Here is a 20455-nt window from a genome sequence, read left to right as displayed (position 1 = left end):
TTTTCTATGCTTCCTCCATCCCTGCTCCTGAACAGAACAACGCTCTCTTAGTACAGGCTGCAGATTTCTCCGCAATTAAAGAGTTGGACTCACTCACTAATGAAATTATGGATTTACAGAGGTGAGTTACTGATTTTACTTCTCTCTCCTTATGTCCACAAGACAGCGTGTTTGAAACTAAAACACCTGAATGTACCTGAATTCAAATTTCTGGCCTTATCTTAATGTCTTGTGGACCCATGGACTGTGGATATTTATACATAAAGGAAGTCATTATGGGTAGCCACTGCTTTGTTGTTCTTTCTGTATTTTCAAGGTTTCAATTTTTTTTGCACTATTAGGCCATCTGTTTTAATATAGTGTGTGTTTGTAGTTTCCACACAATGTCCTCACACAGGTGCACAAGAGCTTATGAAACCACAAAAAACAGAAGTGTGGGTCTGACAATAATCTCAGTGTCATTGTGCCCAAATCTGTCCTCGGGTCATGATAAATTCTCTCGAACTGATGAATGGTTTCTTTAATGAGTATCTCTTTACTTAATGTTCCTCGCTCTGTCATCGTAATGTGCAAGGTCATGTCAAGCTGAATTAGTTGCATGAATCGCAGAGAGTGTTTAGACTAATAAATCACTAATGTTAAAATCAGAGTGAACCGGAATTCGCAACCGACTTTACTTCAGTATGAATGTGTTTTCCTAGTGAAATGGAATATTGAACAAGATAAATAGAGGGTGTGGCTTGTTTTTTCCCACTGGGAGTTGAGCTTATAGTAAGAGTCACATCTATATATAGTCTATAGACTTAATTTTATGATGCATCTAAAGTCGTCACCTTTCAGTGTTTCCCCTACCATTGTTTTGCGGGCGACGAAATCCAGTCATAAAAACGGAATTTACTGTATAACGCAGAATTTCGTGGAATTTGCACATTTTTTGATGAATAAATAGAAAGCAGTTCAGTACACTTGAAATCAAATCGCGATATAGACTAGTGTGTGTGAATATTAAACCGCAAAGACTATTTAAATACGAATCCTGCATGTTCTGTGTGAATGAATGGTGCAGCCGACGCGCAGTTTCATTTACCACACACACTGAAGCGCGTGTGTGTGGTGTTGTTTTTTTGCCTATATGAGGTCACGAATGCATCCGCTCCGAAAGTCACTTCGTGAACATTTAACCGCTTCATTTGAGAAAAACTATCATCATCTCATAAACGCACAGAAACTCAAAGGTCTTCACGGCAACCCGTCAAAATAAAAGTTTGGTTTAACTTGACATAAATATTACTGTTGTACAGTAGAATTTAGAAATGTCCCAATGTAATAATACTAACACTAATACAAATAAATTATCATCAACTTTATTTTTTAAGGAATAATAATTGTGTCTTCCATGTTTTAATTTTAACAGTAAGGGCCCTATCTTTCACCCTGCGCAAGCGCCAAGCGCCACCCAAGTGTTTTTTGCTAGTTTCAGCCCGACGCAGTTATCATTTTCACGTACTGTGCCACGTTGCACCCATGGGCGTGCTGGTCTGAAAACGAGGTGTGTTCTGGCGCATTGTTGGCATGTTGCTATTTTGAGGCAACAGAAATAGACTACGCCATTGACCAACTGAAACCTGGTCTAAAGTCAATGGCGCATTATATATATATATATTTTTATGTGGCGGGTCCACAACGCGCATACACTCTGCTTATTAAACACACAGGGACACACACCAGCACACAAACATGCCAAATATTAAAAATAAAATGAATACAATGTAAAAGATTATTATTGTGTACATAAAGATATAGTGGAATCCGGCTTGTCCCGCAAACACTGCCTTTATTTATATAGCGCTCGCCGCTTTATACAGTACAGATTTTCAAAGCAGCTTTATGTGATAACAGGAAAATAATGGTCAATGAGTCAGTTAAGTGTTGACTCGGTTTAGTTCAATAACTGTGTAAAGTTCATCAATTATAAAATGAGTTCAATATAGCTATAAAGCAGCTCTGGAGAAAACAGTGATGTCAGCATCCAGCTCAGTTTAGCTCTCATTCAATAGGGTCAGTGCAGTCAAATCAATAATATTGCTGAATATTGAGAGTCCCCTACTATGCAAGCCAATGGCAACAGTGACAAGGAACCCAAACTCCATCAGGTGACAGAATGGAGCAAAAAAACAGCTTGGGAGAAACCAGTCGGTGGACTAGTCCTCCTCTGGACAGGATCCAGCTGACTACAGGAACCTCGGGATAAAAATGAGACAGGCATGTTAATATTAGAGTAAATGCTATTCCTCTTACAATGAAACTAGTACATCAGATGTTGTGGGAAGTGTTCTCGGTTCCGGCTGACAGTTGATTTATGCAGCCTAACAATCCTTTTAGGGATTTAAATCACAGAAATATGATAGTGTGTTATGGTGTATTCTAGGTTAAAAAGTAATGTAATGAAAGTAAAAAAATGTATACGAGTCCTTAAATCACTTCCTGTAAGCAATGAGTCTCCAGAGAAGGTAACACCTTGTGATAGGAGTCACTAGCCCACAGAGGAGAGGTGGAGCTCTCATTTACACAAACATAGAAAGAGGAAGATGCCCCCACCTCTGGTTTCCCCTCCATCTTTGGCTTACAGACTTTGAGCAAAAGCAGATACAGTCACCTGTCAGCTCCCAGCAAACTCACTCTCAGTGCGAGATAGACGCTTCACAGCAGTTTTTAGCACTTCTCACTTCCTGTGAGTGCAAGAAAAAGAGTAAGTGAGAAGTAATGAGTCTGCTTGAAATGGAGTGTGCAGAAGAAGATGAGCAGAAAGGATAGAAATCAGAAAGGTTCTATACGATGGGCTGTTGTTTGACACTAAAATGATGCGTGCGGTTCGGGATTGCCTTAAATCTCCACGGCAACGGGAGACCTCAGGTGACAGGTAAGAACAGGCCACACCCTCTTTCTAAAAAAGAAAAGCAATTATATTGTGTTTGGACTTCTCATGCTCTGTTGTTTTTGGGCTGATCCGGGCTCCTCAAGGTCCAGTTTATTGTTGGATTTAGGACTGTTGCCAAGACTTTTATTTCAAACCCTCATTTTGTCCTGTATTATTTATATATCGCCTTTTAGTCTTTCTATTTTCTTGTTTTCTCCTCCTCTCTCTTTCCTCCTGGGAGCCTCTGACTCACAGTGTGTGTGTTTGACTCTTGGTCAGATCCATGTGTGTTTCTCTGTTGTTGCTGGGAAGACTGCAGCTTGAATTCACTGTGACAGAATCTGGGAGGAAACGTTGAGTCAGAGCTTAAAACAGTTCAGCCTTATCCAGGAAAGATGCCCTGATAAATCTTGTTGGGAAAGATTTGTGTTATTATCAAACTGTGTCATTAAAAACATTTTTCTTTCTTTTCCTTTTCTAATCTTTCTGTTTTACTCTTGCTAGATCACAAATATTGTAACCTAAGAGAGATTGTACGTAAAGAAACATTCCAGCATCATCATAAAACTATTTTTACATTATTAGTTTTAGAAAATAAAAGTTTTCACATGCGTTGACACCATGAGCTGTGACTTAGAAGATGAATACGTTTTCCTACCATAGCCCTTTAAGATGATGGCAGTTGATCTTCTGTTTAGAAATGGATTTGCCATGCAAATGCATTTAACAAAGCATCTTATTTCTCTCATGTATGGATTGTGTGGCGTTGGCGTTGTGGTTAAAATCTGGGCTGGTAACCAAATGGTGGATGGTTTTAACCTTAAAAGATAGTACCATGACAAATAAACATCATCTACGTTTACATGCACTGAAATAATCAGATTATAATTGGATTGATGGCTCAATCAGACTGAAAACCTTCATGTAATTGAGCTCCGTCCAAATGTGGTGGTGTAGACCTGAAATAATCAATCAACAGACAGAAGGAAAAAATGTAATCTCTTTTTTCAATCAGATAAAAAAAAAATACCTTGTGCATATGCGCAGTGCCGTGATGCATATGATTACATACATTTTACATCTTAAACTATGCGTGTCTATTTACGTCTCATCTTTTAAATATTTGACCCTGGACCACAAAACCAAAACCAGTTCTGTTAGCTTTTTACCGGTGTGTGTGGTGGAGAGTACACTCACCTTGTCCATCACTGGTACAGAAACTGTTCTGCTGCTAACAATAAGAAATTGTTGAGTATTTGTGTGTGTGTGTGTGTGTATGTATGTATATGTATATGTATATGTATATGTATATGTATATGTATATGTATATGTATATGTATATGTATATGTATATACATATATATATACATACATACATACACACACACACACACACACACACACACACACACACACACACACACACACACACACACAAAAAATATATATATATATACACACACACACGCATCTCAAAATGGCTGGACATCAAGCAAATAATATTTTATTATTTTAATATTTGACTACCAAGCACCACTCACATTTGTAGGAAGTGTGGTTGTTATAGAATTGTTTGCTAAATGTAACCTGCTTGACCTAAAGATATAGACAGTGGAATGAGTGAAAACACCTCTAATGTATTCCAACCCCACATCCCCCATCGATCTCCCTCCATGCTTCCTTCCTCCCACTCTTCCTGCCGTTCAGAGAAGCATCTGCTCATGTGCAGCTCTGACACACTGACTCACGTACAGCCTCTTCTCACACATACAAGCTCAGGCAGCAGATGCAGAGATGGTGCTGGAGGGAGATGCTGTCCATCCTGTTCCAGCCGGCTGGCTGTCTGTGCCCGCCGTCGCCACTGTCATTAAATACTCATGTCTTTGCTGGTCTTTCAGGGAGAAGAGCACGGTGGAACAGGACATCAAAGAGAGGGAGGAAACTATACGACAGAGGAACAGTGAAGTCCAGGTATGAGTGATTTTCAAATTAAATGGAAAATAAATGTGGTGTTTTTATTTGACTGATGATGCTGATCTGACAGAGACATTTAGATATTTATTTAATAATTATTATGAAATAATTGTTTTAATAAATCTTTTAATCTTTTTATGCAGGCAGCTGGCTGCATTCAAGTTATTTCAGTATTTTTATTTTATTTTGAATCATTTTTACATCGGTTGTTTAAAGACATCTGACTGCATTAAATTTGTCTATATTTTATTTTGAATTATTTTATATTAGTTATTTGAAGGCAGCTGGCTGCTTTAAAGTTATTTCTGTGTTTTATTTTATTTAAATTTTTGATATTAGTTGTTGCTGTATTGATTGTTTCATAAATCATGTTGTCTAGATTTTACTGCCCACTTATTTGATCAATAAAGGGCCAGAAAAAGGAGAACAGGAGCCAGCTGTTTTTCAAAAGCTCCCTGTCTGTCTGTTTTATCCTCCCTATCATCTGTCTGTCCTCTCTGCTCGTCGTGGATCAGTTCTCTTCTCGCTGTCTGTCAGCGGAGTTGAAAGAAGTTCAAGGTCTATATATCTGCACTGGCTTCCTGACTCATAAATTTGTTGTTCATTTCCATCGAGATCTAGGCTGCCTCTCTCTCTCTCTCTCTCTCTCTCTCTCTCTCTCTCTCGCGCTCTCTCCCACGGTGTGATAATTCAATTTCCTGTATGTATCTGAAAATAAGCCATTTTTGTAGACTGGAAGACGCTGTAGGCTGCTGACTTAGATGCCAGGTACAGATTCAGATGTGTTCAGCTTAGTCTTATAATATGTGGTCATTCATTAAGTGAATGAAGCGTTCCAGCACTAGCGTTAAAATGCATTGACAGATGGATGCCTAATGAGCCGGAAAAACAATTGTGTGTGTGTGTGTGTGTAATACAGGAAGAGAAAGCAGCCTGATAGGTTTGTGTATATGGATACTAGATGGCATATTGAAATCACAGCTGGTCCCCGGTTCTCCTTTCCTGTCATCAAACAAGGCCACTTGTCCTGCTGTTTTTGTTTCGTTTTTGGATCTGAAATTGTGCCTGTGACACCTGGGATCTCTTACCTGTATAAATAGCAATTAAAATGGATCTTGACTAAAGACTAAAACTTCAGTCTTCAGAGGCAGAGGGCAGTTCAATTGATGTGCATTAAATAAAAGAACGCCCATACATAAAAAAGAAGTACAGATTAACAATCTCACTTATGCAAAGGTGCAACATTAAAATAATAAAAAATCAATAGTGTAAGCTATCAGAGCAAGCAAGGGCCTCTCACAAATTCTGAATGTAATCAATATTTGTTTAGGGTCTTGATAGATTAGCCTTGAAGCACATGGTGCTGGTCGGCTGCTCCAGGCGCTGAATAATTAAATAAGAATGTGAGTTTCAGTGTGTGCCTCTGCTGTGTTTAAACCCTGGAATGATGAATATGTATTCTATTTCGGGGGCTGTCAGCTCCCAGCGCTGCCTCTGATTGGATGAGGAAACATTTGTGCATTAGTCTTGTGAAGGCGTCCATCTTTACCCTGTGCTGTTACTTGGTTCTACTGCTGTAGACCTGTTATTTTTAGGACACACTTGTTCACAGCTGCCCAGTGTTTCTCTTAGCACCTGAAGGTGAATGACGGTGGAAATGACTGTCTTTTGTCATCCTTTTCTTTTCTTTTCAGATCTGATTCTTTGTGCCTTGCACCTTTGTCCTCAGTATTTAACCTTTGCTTTTCTACAGTCAGATATACTGTATTTCCATTGTAGTGTTCTAGGGTATTAATTATAGAATGTTCTGCCTCAGGTTTACCTGCCAGCTGTTTATTGACCATATCGCACACAAAAGTAGCACGATTTGATAAAAATCAGCAGAGCCGTTTCAATTTAATTGCCTGGCTCTACCCACTCTGAATGTTTAAATATATGTATACCCATTTACTGATTCTGTGGTATCAAGAACTGCTAATTTTGACTTTTTTAAATGTCAAAATTTATACTTTCATATATATTTTTGAATTCACAACGATGCATTATTGTGATCAAAAGTGACAGTAAAGACATTTATAATGCTACAAATGATTTCTATTTCAAATAAATGTTGTTCTTTTGAACTTTCTATTCATCAAAGAATCCTAAAAAAAAACTATCACTGTTTCCACCAAAATATTAAGCTGCACAACTTAATCTACATTGATTATCATTGGCAGCTATCACCCTGTAGCCCAAGACTGGTTGCCCACAGAAGCTAAGCAAATTTACTCATTTTGTAAATGATTTGTATATTCAACTTTAGTTTCTGAGACTGCTCTACAATCATATATGCCTCATTCATTCATACAATTCATACAAATTGTTTTGTCCCAAACTGGTCTATTATTATGGTATAAACTATTTCAGATAAACCCACCTCTAAACGGCAAGAAAACAAAACAAATTGGTTAGTTGCTTAACATATTGTTCTGATGTTTTCTTCCTGTTTAAGTGGGCAGTTCTTGGCCAGAATAAGCTGTGGTGTGGTCCAGACATTATGGCCCTGTTTCCCTCAGGGCTCATAGTCCTCCTACGTGTCTACACTTTTCCGCATGGGCTGTTGGGTAATATTCAGATTGGAAGTCTGCATTATTGTAAGTTTAGCCTAAGGCCACTTGGTGGCTGCGAAAACAAATCATTAACTGTCCAATGGGATGTACTGTGGTTTTGTTCATTTCATGGACACGCGAAAGTGAAGGCCATGAAACCGCAAGTCCACTTTAAGTGCGCCATTTTGGACAAGGCCATAGTTGATGCTCAAAAGTCTGGCTACGTGAGGCTAACATTACAGTTTTCATTGTTTATGCTTTCTGTTCCCAACTTCTTTCCCTTTCAGTTTTTACAAGGATCAGAATTTAATTCGTTTTTTGTATAATGTTCTTTTTCGTTTCTGTGATGAAAGTGGAACAGCCGTTGAGAAAATAAAGATCCTTTGTTTGAGGATGAGATGAATTTATCAGAGTGAAGCTATTGTGTTACTTTTGCTAACACAATGTTGCTTTCTGTTTACTTTGGCTTTTCTGGCTGGTGAGATATAATTGGTTTACACACTATCTCTGTATCTTCTTGCGCCCTAGTGCTTTATCTTTAAGAGCTGCATGAGCTCTTTGCCCTGGTGTTTAGTGTTGATTAGCTTTTTATTATTAGACCAATAAAGACCTCTCTCTCTTTCTGTCAGGACCTACAGGAGGAGGTTCAGAAGGGGTCAGAGGAACTGAGCCACCTGCAGGCGGAGCGACAGGAAGTGCAGGAGAAGCTGGAGAGGCTGGATGAGCAGAAACGATCTCTAGAGGACCAGCTCAGACTCATACAGCAACAATGCAGCCAGGAGAGCCAACTGGTATGAGAGAGAAATAAAGCCTGTGCATAAAACGTGTGTATTGTGGGTAATATCAGCCCAAAAAGTATGCGCTCATGCACATTTCAAAAATCCACTGAAAATATTACATCATCTGGGCATCTTTGAATACTATTTTGAATGGGTCTTGCACACACTAATCCTAATCTCACTCGCTATTTTGCATGATGTTTTCATATGTTTGTAATGTATGTGACCGGGGAAAGGAAGAGAGATGGAGAGACAGTCCAGCAGAAGTCACACCTTACTCAATTACATTTAAATGGATATAGATGCATTCTCAATGCAGTTCATTTAAAAGCCTCAAGTAAACTGATCTCAGATCTTTTCTTCCACTCTCTGTCCTGTGTGTGTGTGTGTATATGTCCAGATCCAGTTATTGCAGACGGAGCACTCCGAGCAGGAGCAGAGAATCGGTGACTATGAGGAGGAGTTGACCAGGGCCCGAGAAGAACTGCTCCATCTGCAGGAGGAGACTCGTCAACTGGGAGATAAAGTTCAATCTGCCCGTGCTCAGCTCTGCCCCCTAGAGGATGCTGTTCAAGAGTCCCACACACAGATTGCTCAGGTTAGTTAGCTTTTTATCTGTTTCTTTGTTACCTTTACTTGTATCTGCATTTACTGGTTCTGAACTTAAATCTGCATTGTTTATCCTTTTGATCTTTCATTAAAATACACAATCTAACCTTTCATTAAAGTAAAACTAATAAATGTGCAGGGAAATCTTTTTTTATAGTACACTAGAATTATTAGAACAAAAAATTCTAATACACGTTGATTGCAATTATTGGTACCCTTAGAAATTCTCATGAGTAAAATATCTCTGAAGTATATTCCCCATTATAATTAGAATTTTTTAGCACACCAGGGTGACTAGGAACATAAGGCCAAATTCCCTTAATTATCCATCACAATATGTAAAACCTCAGTCAAAACAACAATGGGTCACTGTGTATTAGGGTTCTTCCATGGCCATTCCAGTCCTCTGTCCTGAACCCTACAGAAAACTGAAGTGGAGAGTGTATCAATATGGACTTTGGAATTTGAAGGATCTGGAGAGGTTCTGTTTGGAGGAATGGTCTCTGATCTCTTGTCAGGTGTTCTCCAAACTCATCAGGCATTATAGGAGAAGACTCGGAGCTGTTATCTTGGAAAAAGGAGGTTACAAAATGTATTGAATAAAAGGGTGCTATTAATTGTGGCCAATGTGTATTAGAGAAAAACATTTATTTCATAAGGAGTTTTTCCCCCTCATTTTCAGTCATTTTACTTAAATGAAAGGTTAGATATTTATATTTTTTTTTAAAATAAAAGGTCAAAAGGATTAACAATGCTGATTTATTTCCATAGGTTTCTTCGTTCATAATTACTAAGGATGCCAATAATTCTGACTAAGACTTATATGATAATAATAAAAATAAAAAAATAAACAATTGCAGTGCAGTGGCTTCAAACATAGCTCATTCAAGCATGTTTTAGAACTGGAAGTATCTGTTTTATAAACATTTGTTTTTTTTTTCATTGCAAATGCAGTGACATTTTTTAAAAGAAATCGTGAGCATTTTTTTTTTTTTTTGCTGAAAGTTTTCTGCTTTCTCTCGCTAAACATCTTCTGCTCTTTCACTCTCTTTTGTTTACATATTTTGTAAAGTTTGGTCTTTTTATTTTGTTCTTTATTTCCATTTATTATCTCTTATTCACATACTGTTGATATTTACTGTAGGAGCAGGAGCGATTGGCCGAGCTTAAAACGGAGGAAAGAGAAGTGACTGCACGGCTCACCTGGAAAATCCTAGAGGAGCCAGTGCTTGTTAATGGAGCAGTGGCCTCTCTTGAACAGCCGGAGCAACTACTGTGGCCTCAACCTACAGCACAGCTGCCAGAGAAACCCAAAGAGGACAAAGTCCAGCAAGAAGAGGAGCAGTCGTCCTTTGATGAGCCGCTGGAGCTCAGAGTCGTGGAGGAGCAGCTCGGGTCCGAGGCAGAGGAGCCGTCCACCAGCCCAGAGGAGCTAGAGCCTCAACCTGACTTCTATAGCTGTGACCTTTATAGCAGTGGGCTCTCCACAGCCGTATCCACTGCTGTGGCCTGGCCTCAAGTGAACACGGTCAGGAACCACTTCCTGTTATTGCTTTTTTATAATGTCACTTTCACATTACATTTACAAATTGGTTTTCATGCATGTCTTTCTTTTTATGCCACTCTGGTTTCAGGAAAGCACAACGCAAGCTAAACCTGAGCCAGAGGTAGAGAAAGAAGAAGAGAAGGAAAAGGCAGATGAGCAGCCAGCCTCCAGCACCCCAAAGGTTGAGTGATTGACATCATAATTGTTGACCATTTCCATTACTTATTTTTATATTAATGTATATTAATTAATCCTTCATTAACATTTAGAACAGAACATGTTTTTTTTGTGATTGTGAATATGCATCTTTATGATTTCACTGTAATAATAAATAAATTCAAATTCAAAAGTTATTCTAATGGATTTGTGATGTATAGGCAGAGACTGTGGAGCCAGAGAAGAAGGAAGCTGCCCAGCCAGTTACAGTGCCGCCCAGTGGTGCTGGGATTGACTTCTTCGAGTCTGACCCTTTTACTGACGGTAAGATGTGCACACAAAGTAAAATCATCCAAAAAAATTAATAAAAACAGGGATTGTCCTAGGGCTGCATGATATGTTTTTGTTTGTTGTTTTTATCTTTACAAAAATTGTGATTTGTGATTTAAAATGCAATGCTATGTGTGTTTGTTTGTTGATAGGGCTGCACAATTTGGCCAAAAATTGTTATATATAAAATTATTATATATCAAATATGTTATTATTAACAATAATAATAGTTAATACCAACTATTTCAACTCTTACAAATAAAATATGAATAAAAAATATGTATAAAATAGATATTAAATAATATGATTAAACAAGTATTATTATAGAAATATATATTTTTAAATATATTAAAAAATAATTTATATTAAATGTGTTAAAGAAATACTACTATTGTAATTTCACTGTGAAATGAAAAATTATATATTAAAATGATTATTTTACAGTACAAATTTAAAATTACAATCCTAATATTTATGGCTGTCTTAATTTCTTTATTTTAATCCATTAAACTTTCCAGCTTTTATTTTTGGCGGAAACCTAGTGAGCCCTTTTGGCAGTACCTTTTCGCCAATGCTACTCATTACAAGTTTGGGAAGATGCTTGGCACATATTGCGTTCCCAAATGCACGTTATAAGCGACCTAAACTCTGAGCACATACAGAGATGAGTTCATGTGGAGCGGCATTAATTACAAACTGAGCCGCAGCTCCAACACACTGAAGACACCAGATCATGAGCTTCTCGCATGTTAAAGAACACAGTGCCACTCTTCTCTCTGACTTTTAATCACACTAAGCCTTCACAATTTCAGTTTTATTGCGATTAATTGTGCAGCTATAGATTGCCCTTGCAGTAAGTGCACTGCTAGTTGCTTTGAATAAAAACATCAGTTAACCGATTAATTAGTAAACCTATATAAAACTCCTTTTTGCAGGTGATCCATTCCCTGAAGACCCTTTCTCAAAAGTTGATGTTTCAGGTGAGTACTTTCTTACCACCTTGGAGTGTGTTTGCAAAATATCAATTCACAAGTCCAATTTGACTCATAAAATGTTATTTTGTTATCCAGATCCTTTCGGCGGGGACCCTTTTAAAGGCACAGACCCATTTGCGGCAGACAACTTCTTCAAGCAGTCCTCAGCTGGTTTCCCATCAGGAGATCCTTTCAGCTCATCTGACCCATTCAGCTCTACCACAGGCCCAAAAGAGCCTGATCCGTTCACATCCAGGACCACCAATGCAGTCACTCCAGACCCATTTGCTTCTGGTAGTGGAAACATCCAAGACTCAGATCTGTTCGGTTCCAAAATGGATGCCCTGGCAGACTCTGATCCCTTCAGCTCGACTGGCACAGGACACGATCCGTTTGGAGGATCAGATATTCCTGTAGTGAGTGCTGTAAAGCTAAACTCTTTAAAATCTCATTAAAGACCAATTCATAATTCTGACCAACAGCAGCAACTTACAGTTTGTCAGGTTTTGTCAAATCAGTGTCCTCTATCAGCGTTGGTCGGCACTTGTTTTTGTCGATTGAACATGGTTAATTAACGTTTGTCAGGCCATGGAATTCCTGAGAAGTGACATACTGTAATCTGGTGATTGTCCGCATTGGTTTCAGTGTGTCTGTTGGTGCAATGTGAATTGGCCTTACAATGTGTACAGTCACTCTTTACAGCTTCTGTCACACTTGATTTGTCAAATCTGCTGGGTGCATTTTGAATTATTTTATATCAAATTTTTGGTGGTACAAACCCTAAAGTAAGCTATTAGCATGAGTTGAAGAACTGATTTAATTTGATGTTTAACTTTGTTTTCTTGCTCTTTTTCCTTTCAGAGAGATGGACCAGCAGCAGCCAATGATCCCTTTGCGCCAGGAGGAACTACGGTGGTCTCTAACTCAGACCCAGGTAGATCAGGCTTTACTATAGGGCTGGGTTGGCTATTGTTTTCTTGATTGTAATCTTCATGTTGATAAACAGATATCAATTCTTAAATCCCAAGATTGATCTTTTTTTAGTCTGTTTTCTGTTAATTCACAGACAACATTTCATTAAACATTTGTAGCACGCCTGCCATGCAATAACAAAATACATGTTGTGCTTCATTACTTTTGATATGAAACAAAGTCTCAGCTTACACAATGTCGTTTTGAGCTCTTTAATGTGGCATGCCAGATCACTGTAGTCTCTTTGCCTATACTGTAAGTTACAGGTATACCACAAAATAAACATGGTACATCAGAAGCTATGTTGAAACCGAAAAACTGTATCATTTCTCATGTAATCGCTTAATCAGTATTTCAAACACAGAAAAATTTCAATAAAAACAGCTTGTAAACAATGTCACATAACGTTTACCTCAGGAAAGCTCTAGAGATAGAATAGCTCTAGAGAGGAACATTTTGATAAATATATATGCACTATATTACATATATACATTTATTATATTTTTACTTAACCTGTTAGTGATGTCTTCATTATTTAAATTTATATTTGAATAAATGTCATGAAAGCAATTTTTTTGACAGCCATCATTTAAATGTTTATATTTCGAGTAGAAACATAATTATGTCATTAGAAATTTTAGATAAAAACTACCTAATGTGCAATTTAAATGTTTACATACAACTCGGTTTTTATTTGAATGTTGATTTATGTGAAAAAAATAAATAACAGTTCAATTTAATAGTTTGGGTTCTGTTGTTAATTTTAACCTTTAAATATTATAGTAATGTGCCAGCTCTCAGGGTTCACTATATAGTTTTAACCATTATTTGAGAGAGCTTTCTTTAAAAAAAACCGGATGTACTGTACCCAATGTATGTCCAAATGATCATGTACATCCTATCAAAAAGTATCCAAAATATCTGTTTTATATGTTTGACTTGTTTCAGATCCCTTTGCTGCAGTATTTGGCAATGAGACTTTTGGAGAAGGTTTTGCAGACTTTAGCAGTTTAGCAAAGGTACGGATTTTTTTCTTAAACAGAAGCCCAGTATTTCAGCTTTATTATCAATGAGTTCACCCTCATGATTTAAATTAAGTTGAATGTGGGTTGCAGCTGATGTAGTTCCCTCTTGCCTTTCAGTCTAATGGCAGCGATCCATTTGACTCAAGCACAAACAAGAATTTATTTACGGAGGACACTCAGTCAGATGTACCTCCCGCATTACCGCCCAAAACCGGAACACCAACCAGACCTCCACCTCCACCCCCAGGTGAGCTGGTTCCTGTTCTGTGTGTTTCATCAGAATTAACCTCAGACCATTTTCTCTTATGCCAACTCTGTCACCCGTTTCTGAGTGCTGTGTTGTCTGTGTGTGTGTGTCCTTAAAGGTAAGCGGTCCAACATCCACCGATCGGAGTCGTCCGAGTCATTTCAGAGGCGTGGTCTGTTCAACGCGCAGGGTTCTGGAGAGTTCTCCTCCCTTCCCGCTAAAGACTCGGTACCAGACCCCTTCGCCCCTTCCTCGCCCCACCAAGCCCCATGTGACCCCAACCGATTCGCCAGCTTTGATAAAGTGAGCTCCTCCCCGTCCTGATCCCCAGTAGTGAACCCTGACATTTCACCTCCGCCATGCAGCAGCCTTGACCTCTCGACCCCTCACAGCCCTTTTCATTTGGTTTTCCTGGAAAGAAATGCTCATGATCCAATATTTCGATGACTCTGCTTTACCATCTGTTTGTGAAAAGCCACAAAGCCTTGTCATTTTTATGTAATGTTTTTTGTAAATATAAATGGGCTTTATTTATCTACTCTAATAGTCAAACTGAATCCAGGCTTATGCTTCTATTAAAAATCCTAACTAATTTACAAAATGAATGTATTTAAATGTTGAAATCTACGTATTTATGACATCACAATATTCCTAACATCATGCGTAAGTTCTCACTGGCTGTGGATGGAGAGGCGGGGCTGCTTGCTCTTGGCTGTTTTCAATTTACCCCTTGTGTTCTTTTGTCATGTTCCCCTCCATTGGTTGAGGTTTGATTCCATCTTGCACGTTCATTGCCCTGCCATATCTTGGTTCACTGATTTGCCTCACCTTGCATTGCACAAACTAATCACTGTCTACCTTTCTTATCGGGCTGTTCCTTCTCATTCATTGGTTGAACACTTCCTGGTTCCATCTACATCCCACGATTCTCTGCACCATTTTTTATTTTTTTTTAGAAGAGATACAGTCTGTTTTGTTTATTTACAGACAATATGCTAAATAAAATAATCAGCTAGGATGCCGACACTATTTGTTGGCTCCTTTCTGTTTTATTATTTTTTAAATTAAAAATTAAAGAGTTTGTCTTCTCAGATTTTCCCTCTGTGAGCTTTCCTTATCAGATGATGCATCAAATAAATTAAGCTTTATGATGGCATTTCTTTGATATTTTAAAACAACTCAATACAAATGAAGAGACATCAAGAGAGACATCTTGAGATTAGTTGCGTTGTCTTGTTATGGTGTTCTCTGTGTTGATATGCTTACCAGCTAATAGTTGTGATTTCATCTCTCCATCCATGGTTGTCCACATCTGTGGGAAATACCTGCATGTTCTGCATGATGGGCTATATGAGCAATCCAGGCTTTCACACATGAGTACATCAGACTTGTTTAAGAGAAAACTCACCCAAAATGTATGTCAAAAAACTTGTAGTTTAGTATATAAACAGTTAGCTAAAAAAGTCAAGTTTATTATTCATTAGTCATTATTTACTCACTTTTGTACCATTTCAAACCCATAAGGATTTTTTTATTTTTCTATTCTGAAGAACATAACATTTTCAAATTTTGTGAGTTTGTTGAAACCTTGGTGACTATATTTGTATTTTGTGAGTGATCTGTTTTTTTAAAACCTTATTTAATCATTGATAATAGCAGATGCTAAAATAAAGAGCCCTTTAGTAACATAACATTTTTATATGAAGTCTCATGTGTCAGCTGGCTTGTGAGCCGATGTTAGCTGAGAGGCTTTATGGATTGCATCATGGCACACTTTTCATATCTCCCATCCTCCTGTGTCAGTAGCTGTACCACATTACCACTGTTTTTCTCCCCTAATGTTTCCATATTAAGTATTTTTTGCTCTGTAATCCTGATATTTAAGACACTGTACATTTAGTGATACAGTCTTTGGATTTGTGAATGTGCACTTCTAGATGGCTGGTGTTGACATTGACCAAACAACACCTAAAGGAGAATAGTTCACCCAATAATAAACATTTTTGGAGGAAAAAAGAGAAAAGATTATTATAAATAATTATATTAAATTAAAATCAAATAGATTTTTTCCCCCAGCTGTCCTTAATGACCATATGCTGAGTAAATAATGACAGACTTCTCATTTTTTGGGTGAACTATTCCTTTAAGTAGATTAAAGGAAAGATATATAATTTGTATAGTATAGTTACATAAAACTGTTTTATGTAATCTTTAACAGACCTTTGAATGTTGTAGCATTAACTCAAAATTACTAGTCTTTAAAGGCACAATATGTAAGATTTTTGGATAAAAAATCCAAAAACCACTAAAACAATGTAATATATTTTGTTGACTTGTGTACTTACATTATCCCAAATGTTTCCAACAATGTTTAAATCCAGAGAAATGCACCTTTTTTAACCAGTGAAACATCCTGTGTCGTTGCGTCGCCTGACAATGACGTCATATCTACCCTTGTCACCAAAGACGCTTTTATATATTATTTGTTTTAGTAGACAGGTGAGCAACTGCTTGGATACCTTTATAGACATAACTAATCATTGCTATATAGCTCAACATGGTTAGTCTTATTGTTTGAATCTCGTTTTCTTGATTTACCGCGTCCGTGAATAATATGTTTGTGCCCAAAAAGTAAATCAGACAATACTATTTTGTGAAGTGGCTAACCACATAATCAGAAAGAGCTTTATTTGTATTAACAGTAATACAGCATTTTCTCCACCATACAATATATTTAAAAATGAATTGCATGCCATTTAGCAACACAAGTCATTCAGTTTTTATTAACATGATATTCTAATACCAATCTAGCTTACTGCAGTGTGCTGATACCAGCCAGTGAACGCACAGAGTAACGTTAACAACTCTCAACACACTCAAATCTAAGACAGCAAGTAAAACAGCGCTGTGTTACCCCACAATTTTAATTATTCAAAAAAAGTGGCCTGTATGGATAGTAATTCAGCACTTGCGGCTGTTTCATTCAAATGAAATAAAATAATGTGAATATAGGTGATCAAACGTAACTGTAACAAAGTTCAAGTTCAGGGAACGAGGAGGTGAACGTTAAACGTAACTTTAATCGTAAAATATGCATAAACAACAAATGAAAGGAGCAGCATCGGCCGACTGCGGCATTTACGCATAATAAAAACAGCTCTCGGTCCTGCCCTGCTTCATACCACAGTAACGTTAATAAAACTTTAATACGTGAGCTCATCCATGAACGCGATATTCCCGTCAGATTGCTTTCCATCGGCTGTGGAGGTGAAGACGTCGCCTCCCATGATTCCACACTTATTCACGGCGCCATCAAGCTACGCCTTTATTGTTTTGAATGTTAAAACTTACATACTGTGCCTTTAACTCCACTCTTTGAACATTTAAAGTTGTTACATTTAAAAAGCACATTGTTTACACTATAATCCTTGCATGACCCCACTTCTTTAGATTGTTTGTTAGTTTTAGTCTGATAAAATTGAGAAATATTACTTTAAACGGGTGCAAATTGACAGGGTGTCTGATGGGGTTATGGTGTGTGTGTGTATGTGTGTGTGTGGAGCAGTACCCCACGGAGGAGGACATGATAGAGTGGGTGAAGCGGGAGAGTGAGAGAGAAGAGAGGGAGCGTGTGGCTCGTCTGACCCAGCAGGAGCAGGAGGATCTGGAGCTGGCGATAGCCCTCAGCAAATCCGAGCTGTCCTGACCCCCAAGCTGGATGCAATGCCACATTAACAAGGAGGAAAGGAGCAGAATCCTTCCACCTCCACATCCAGCCACTTGATAATCATCTAGGATTCCAGCTCCTTCTGAATGTCCACTGAGTTCTCCCGGTGTCCGTTTGGCTGGATAATGTATGAAGGCCAAGTCAAGATGGAGGAAAAGGTAACAGACTCATTGCAGCCTATATGGCTTGAAAGCTCTGGTGTGACTCCCCTTTGATTTTAAATCACCTCAAATCAAGAGACCTCCAGTAATCTCCCGCTTTAGACCGTTTAAAATCCATGTGACTATGACTTAATCAATAGCACATGTACTAAAAAACTTTTTTTCTTTTTAAGATCTGTTGTCCAGTTCAATATAATTGAACAAGTGTTTCTGAACAAATCTATCCCCAACTATTTGAAGTTAATTTTCGAATGACTATAAGGTCACCAATGCAGTGAATTTATTTAATTCTGTGACGTGGAGTGTATCGAGATTCATTTGCATCCTTTTTCTGGGCAATATTACCACATTCATTCAAAGTTTACAAGCAGCCGAACTGGGCGGCTTCATTCGCTTCATTTCAAAGTTTCAGCAATAGTTCTCGGACACGACGAGAGGTTTTTATTGTGGGCTTGTCTGTCTACTCTCAGGAACATATCCCACAAGCCATAAAACCTCATAACTGCGACCTGATATGTGGATTTCAGTTGTAAAAGAGGCTGAGTTGCTTGGTGACGTTATCAGCTTCCGTAAACCACTACTGGAACTGAATTTCTACCCTACTAAAAGAGAACACTGATGAAATCTAGAAAAGAACAACCGCGCAAACCGCCTTTTTATCTTTATAATCTTACAGTACAGCATTTATACTTTACTCTGACTCATTGTCTTTTTGAAGAATCAAAATCTTGACAAACTACTAAGAGTCGTTATTTGACATTGCAAATTTATAAATAGCTGTTATAAATAATAAAATGTACATATTTGTGAATTGTTTGCCAGTAATCTTGTACCACAGTGCATTCATATCCTAATACATATTCTATTTTATCAACAACAACAAAAAACAATGTAGACTAAAGGAAGTTTGCTTCATAAAAATGTCCCTTCTGTCTTATTCCTAATGACAAATGCTTAAGAAATATGATCAAAGATGATTTAAAATATATTGTGGCACAAAAAGTGAAGCAAATATTACCAGAGTTCCATAAAGCTAATTTTACGAGGAAATTTAAATGTTTATAAAAAGCCATGTTAAATCAGGCTGTAATATCTTTTCTAGTGCCTACCTGTTCAGCCTTACCTTGGAGTGAGAATCAAGACAATAATATGATCTTGTTAATAGTTTCATAGCATTATTCTTCTCAAAAGCACCCTTAATACTCCAATGCAATGTTTCCAGTGTCAATTAGGATATAAGAACGATCATGTCCTTTTATTCATCTCACACAACATTCAGTCACTGCCACAGTTTAAAAGACACTTATAACACTCTCTAGGGATCAATAGTGCCCAGTTGGTATTCATATGCACACATTGTCTTTACAGGCAGTGAATTTAAACATAGTTTCGATGCAATTATTAATATATTTGCAAGATGTCATAACCATTTCAGTTGTATGAATGTAGTTTCACCAGAAGGTGGACCCACTGAGACTTTTCAGCACACACTGCCTTGAAAGATGAGAACCTGCTCTCAAGGTTCAGTCTCATGGGCTTCATAGTCTTCAGTGACTACAATAGATGTGCTTTGTGAAGACGTCCACTCACACAGACTTTATGAAAGCATCTGAAATGGAAGAATGTGCTTCTTTTCTAATGCTTTTCCCCCAGTATTGCCCTTTGACATTTAACATGTTTGGTTCAGATATCTAGCTTGGTTTTGGGCACAGAAATATGTGGCAGAGGTAAGAAATAATGATAGAAGGGAATAGAAAGCTTTGTGTCTTACCTGGCTTTCTTCTGGCCAACACGGCATTTACATGCAATTTCTGAAGATCTGGAGCATTAGGCCTACTGTCTGTTTAGAAAGAAATACAGCATTAAAAATAAGTTCACACTCAATGACTCATTTCAAACCGACGTTTGTCCTTCTGTTTATGGCTGCTTTTCTTTTATCGTATTAATAAAAGCTATCTTATGCTCTGTCTGTTGTTGATCATGTATGTATGTATGTATGTATGTATGTATAAGCTTTGTGTGCCTCTAAAAGAAAACCACTTATATGTTGGCCACTGTCTGCCTTTTAAGAACAGGCTAATTGTATTTTATTTTTTAAAGCCCCTTTATTGGAGGCAGTTGTTTAAATATGTTAAATAACATGTAATTAAAACAAAATAAATATTAAACTATTAAAAGTAAATGATCATTCTTCTTTTTCTATTATCAGTGTGTTGTAATTTTGTCTGTTTACAAGAAAAGTCCTGTATGTTGTATTTACATGGTGGTATTTATAAGAAAACATTTGATTGGACAAAAGTCTATAGTGTGGGATAAGACATCAATATTTTTGCTCAGTTTTTTTTCCAGAAGAGAGAGACTAAATGTTAAATGTCTCCGTTAAAGGTTCATAATATTTTTTTTGTCCACTTTTAAGAGTATATTGCAGCTAGGTATAAAGGTGGGAT

The 20455-nt window shown here is 37.6% G+C and overlaps 1 protein-coding gene across 1 annotated transcript in view; it reads left to right on the top strand.

Moving 5' to 3' along the window:
• Positions 1–20190, top strand: part of eps15 (epidermal growth factor receptor pathway substrate 15) — a 28312-nt gene extending 8122 nt beyond the window's left edge. Inside the window, exons 12-25 of the mRNA XM_082188269.1 lie at positions 36–121; positions 4816–4888; positions 8112–8273; positions 8662–8859; positions 10015–10398; positions 10505–10597; positions 10794–10896; positions 11838–11882; positions 11973–12292; positions 12738–12810; positions 13797–13867; positions 13991–14120; positions 14239–14423; positions 17686–20190. Of these exons, the coding sequence (XP_082044395.1) occupies positions 36–121; positions 4816–4888; positions 8112–8273; positions 8662–8859; positions 10015–10398; positions 10505–10597; positions 10794–10896; positions 11838–11882; positions 11973–12292; positions 12738–12810; positions 13797–13867; positions 13991–14120; positions 14239–14423; positions 17686–17826 (2064 nt within the window). The 3' untranslated portion in view covers positions 17827–20190. The remainder of the gene's footprint in view (positions 1–35; positions 122–4815; positions 4889–8111; positions 8274–8661; positions 8860–10014; positions 10399–10504; positions 10598–10793; positions 10897–11837; positions 11883–11972; positions 12293–12737; positions 12811–13796; positions 13868–13990; positions 14121–14238; positions 14424–17685) is intronic.
• The last annotated feature ends 265 nt before the right edge of the window (positions 20191–20455 follow it).

The sequence above is a fragment of the Leuciscus leuciscus genome (genome assembly GCF_965113295.1).
Source record: "Leuciscus leuciscus genome assembly, chromosome: 13".
In the NCBI taxonomy this organism is placed as follows: domain Eukaryota; kingdom Metazoa; phylum Chordata; class Actinopteri; order Cypriniformes; family Leuciscidae; genus Leuciscus; species Leuciscus leuciscus.
The sequence above is the reverse complement of the archived record's forward strand: the minus strand, read 5'-3'. Positions and strand labels throughout refer to the sequence as shown.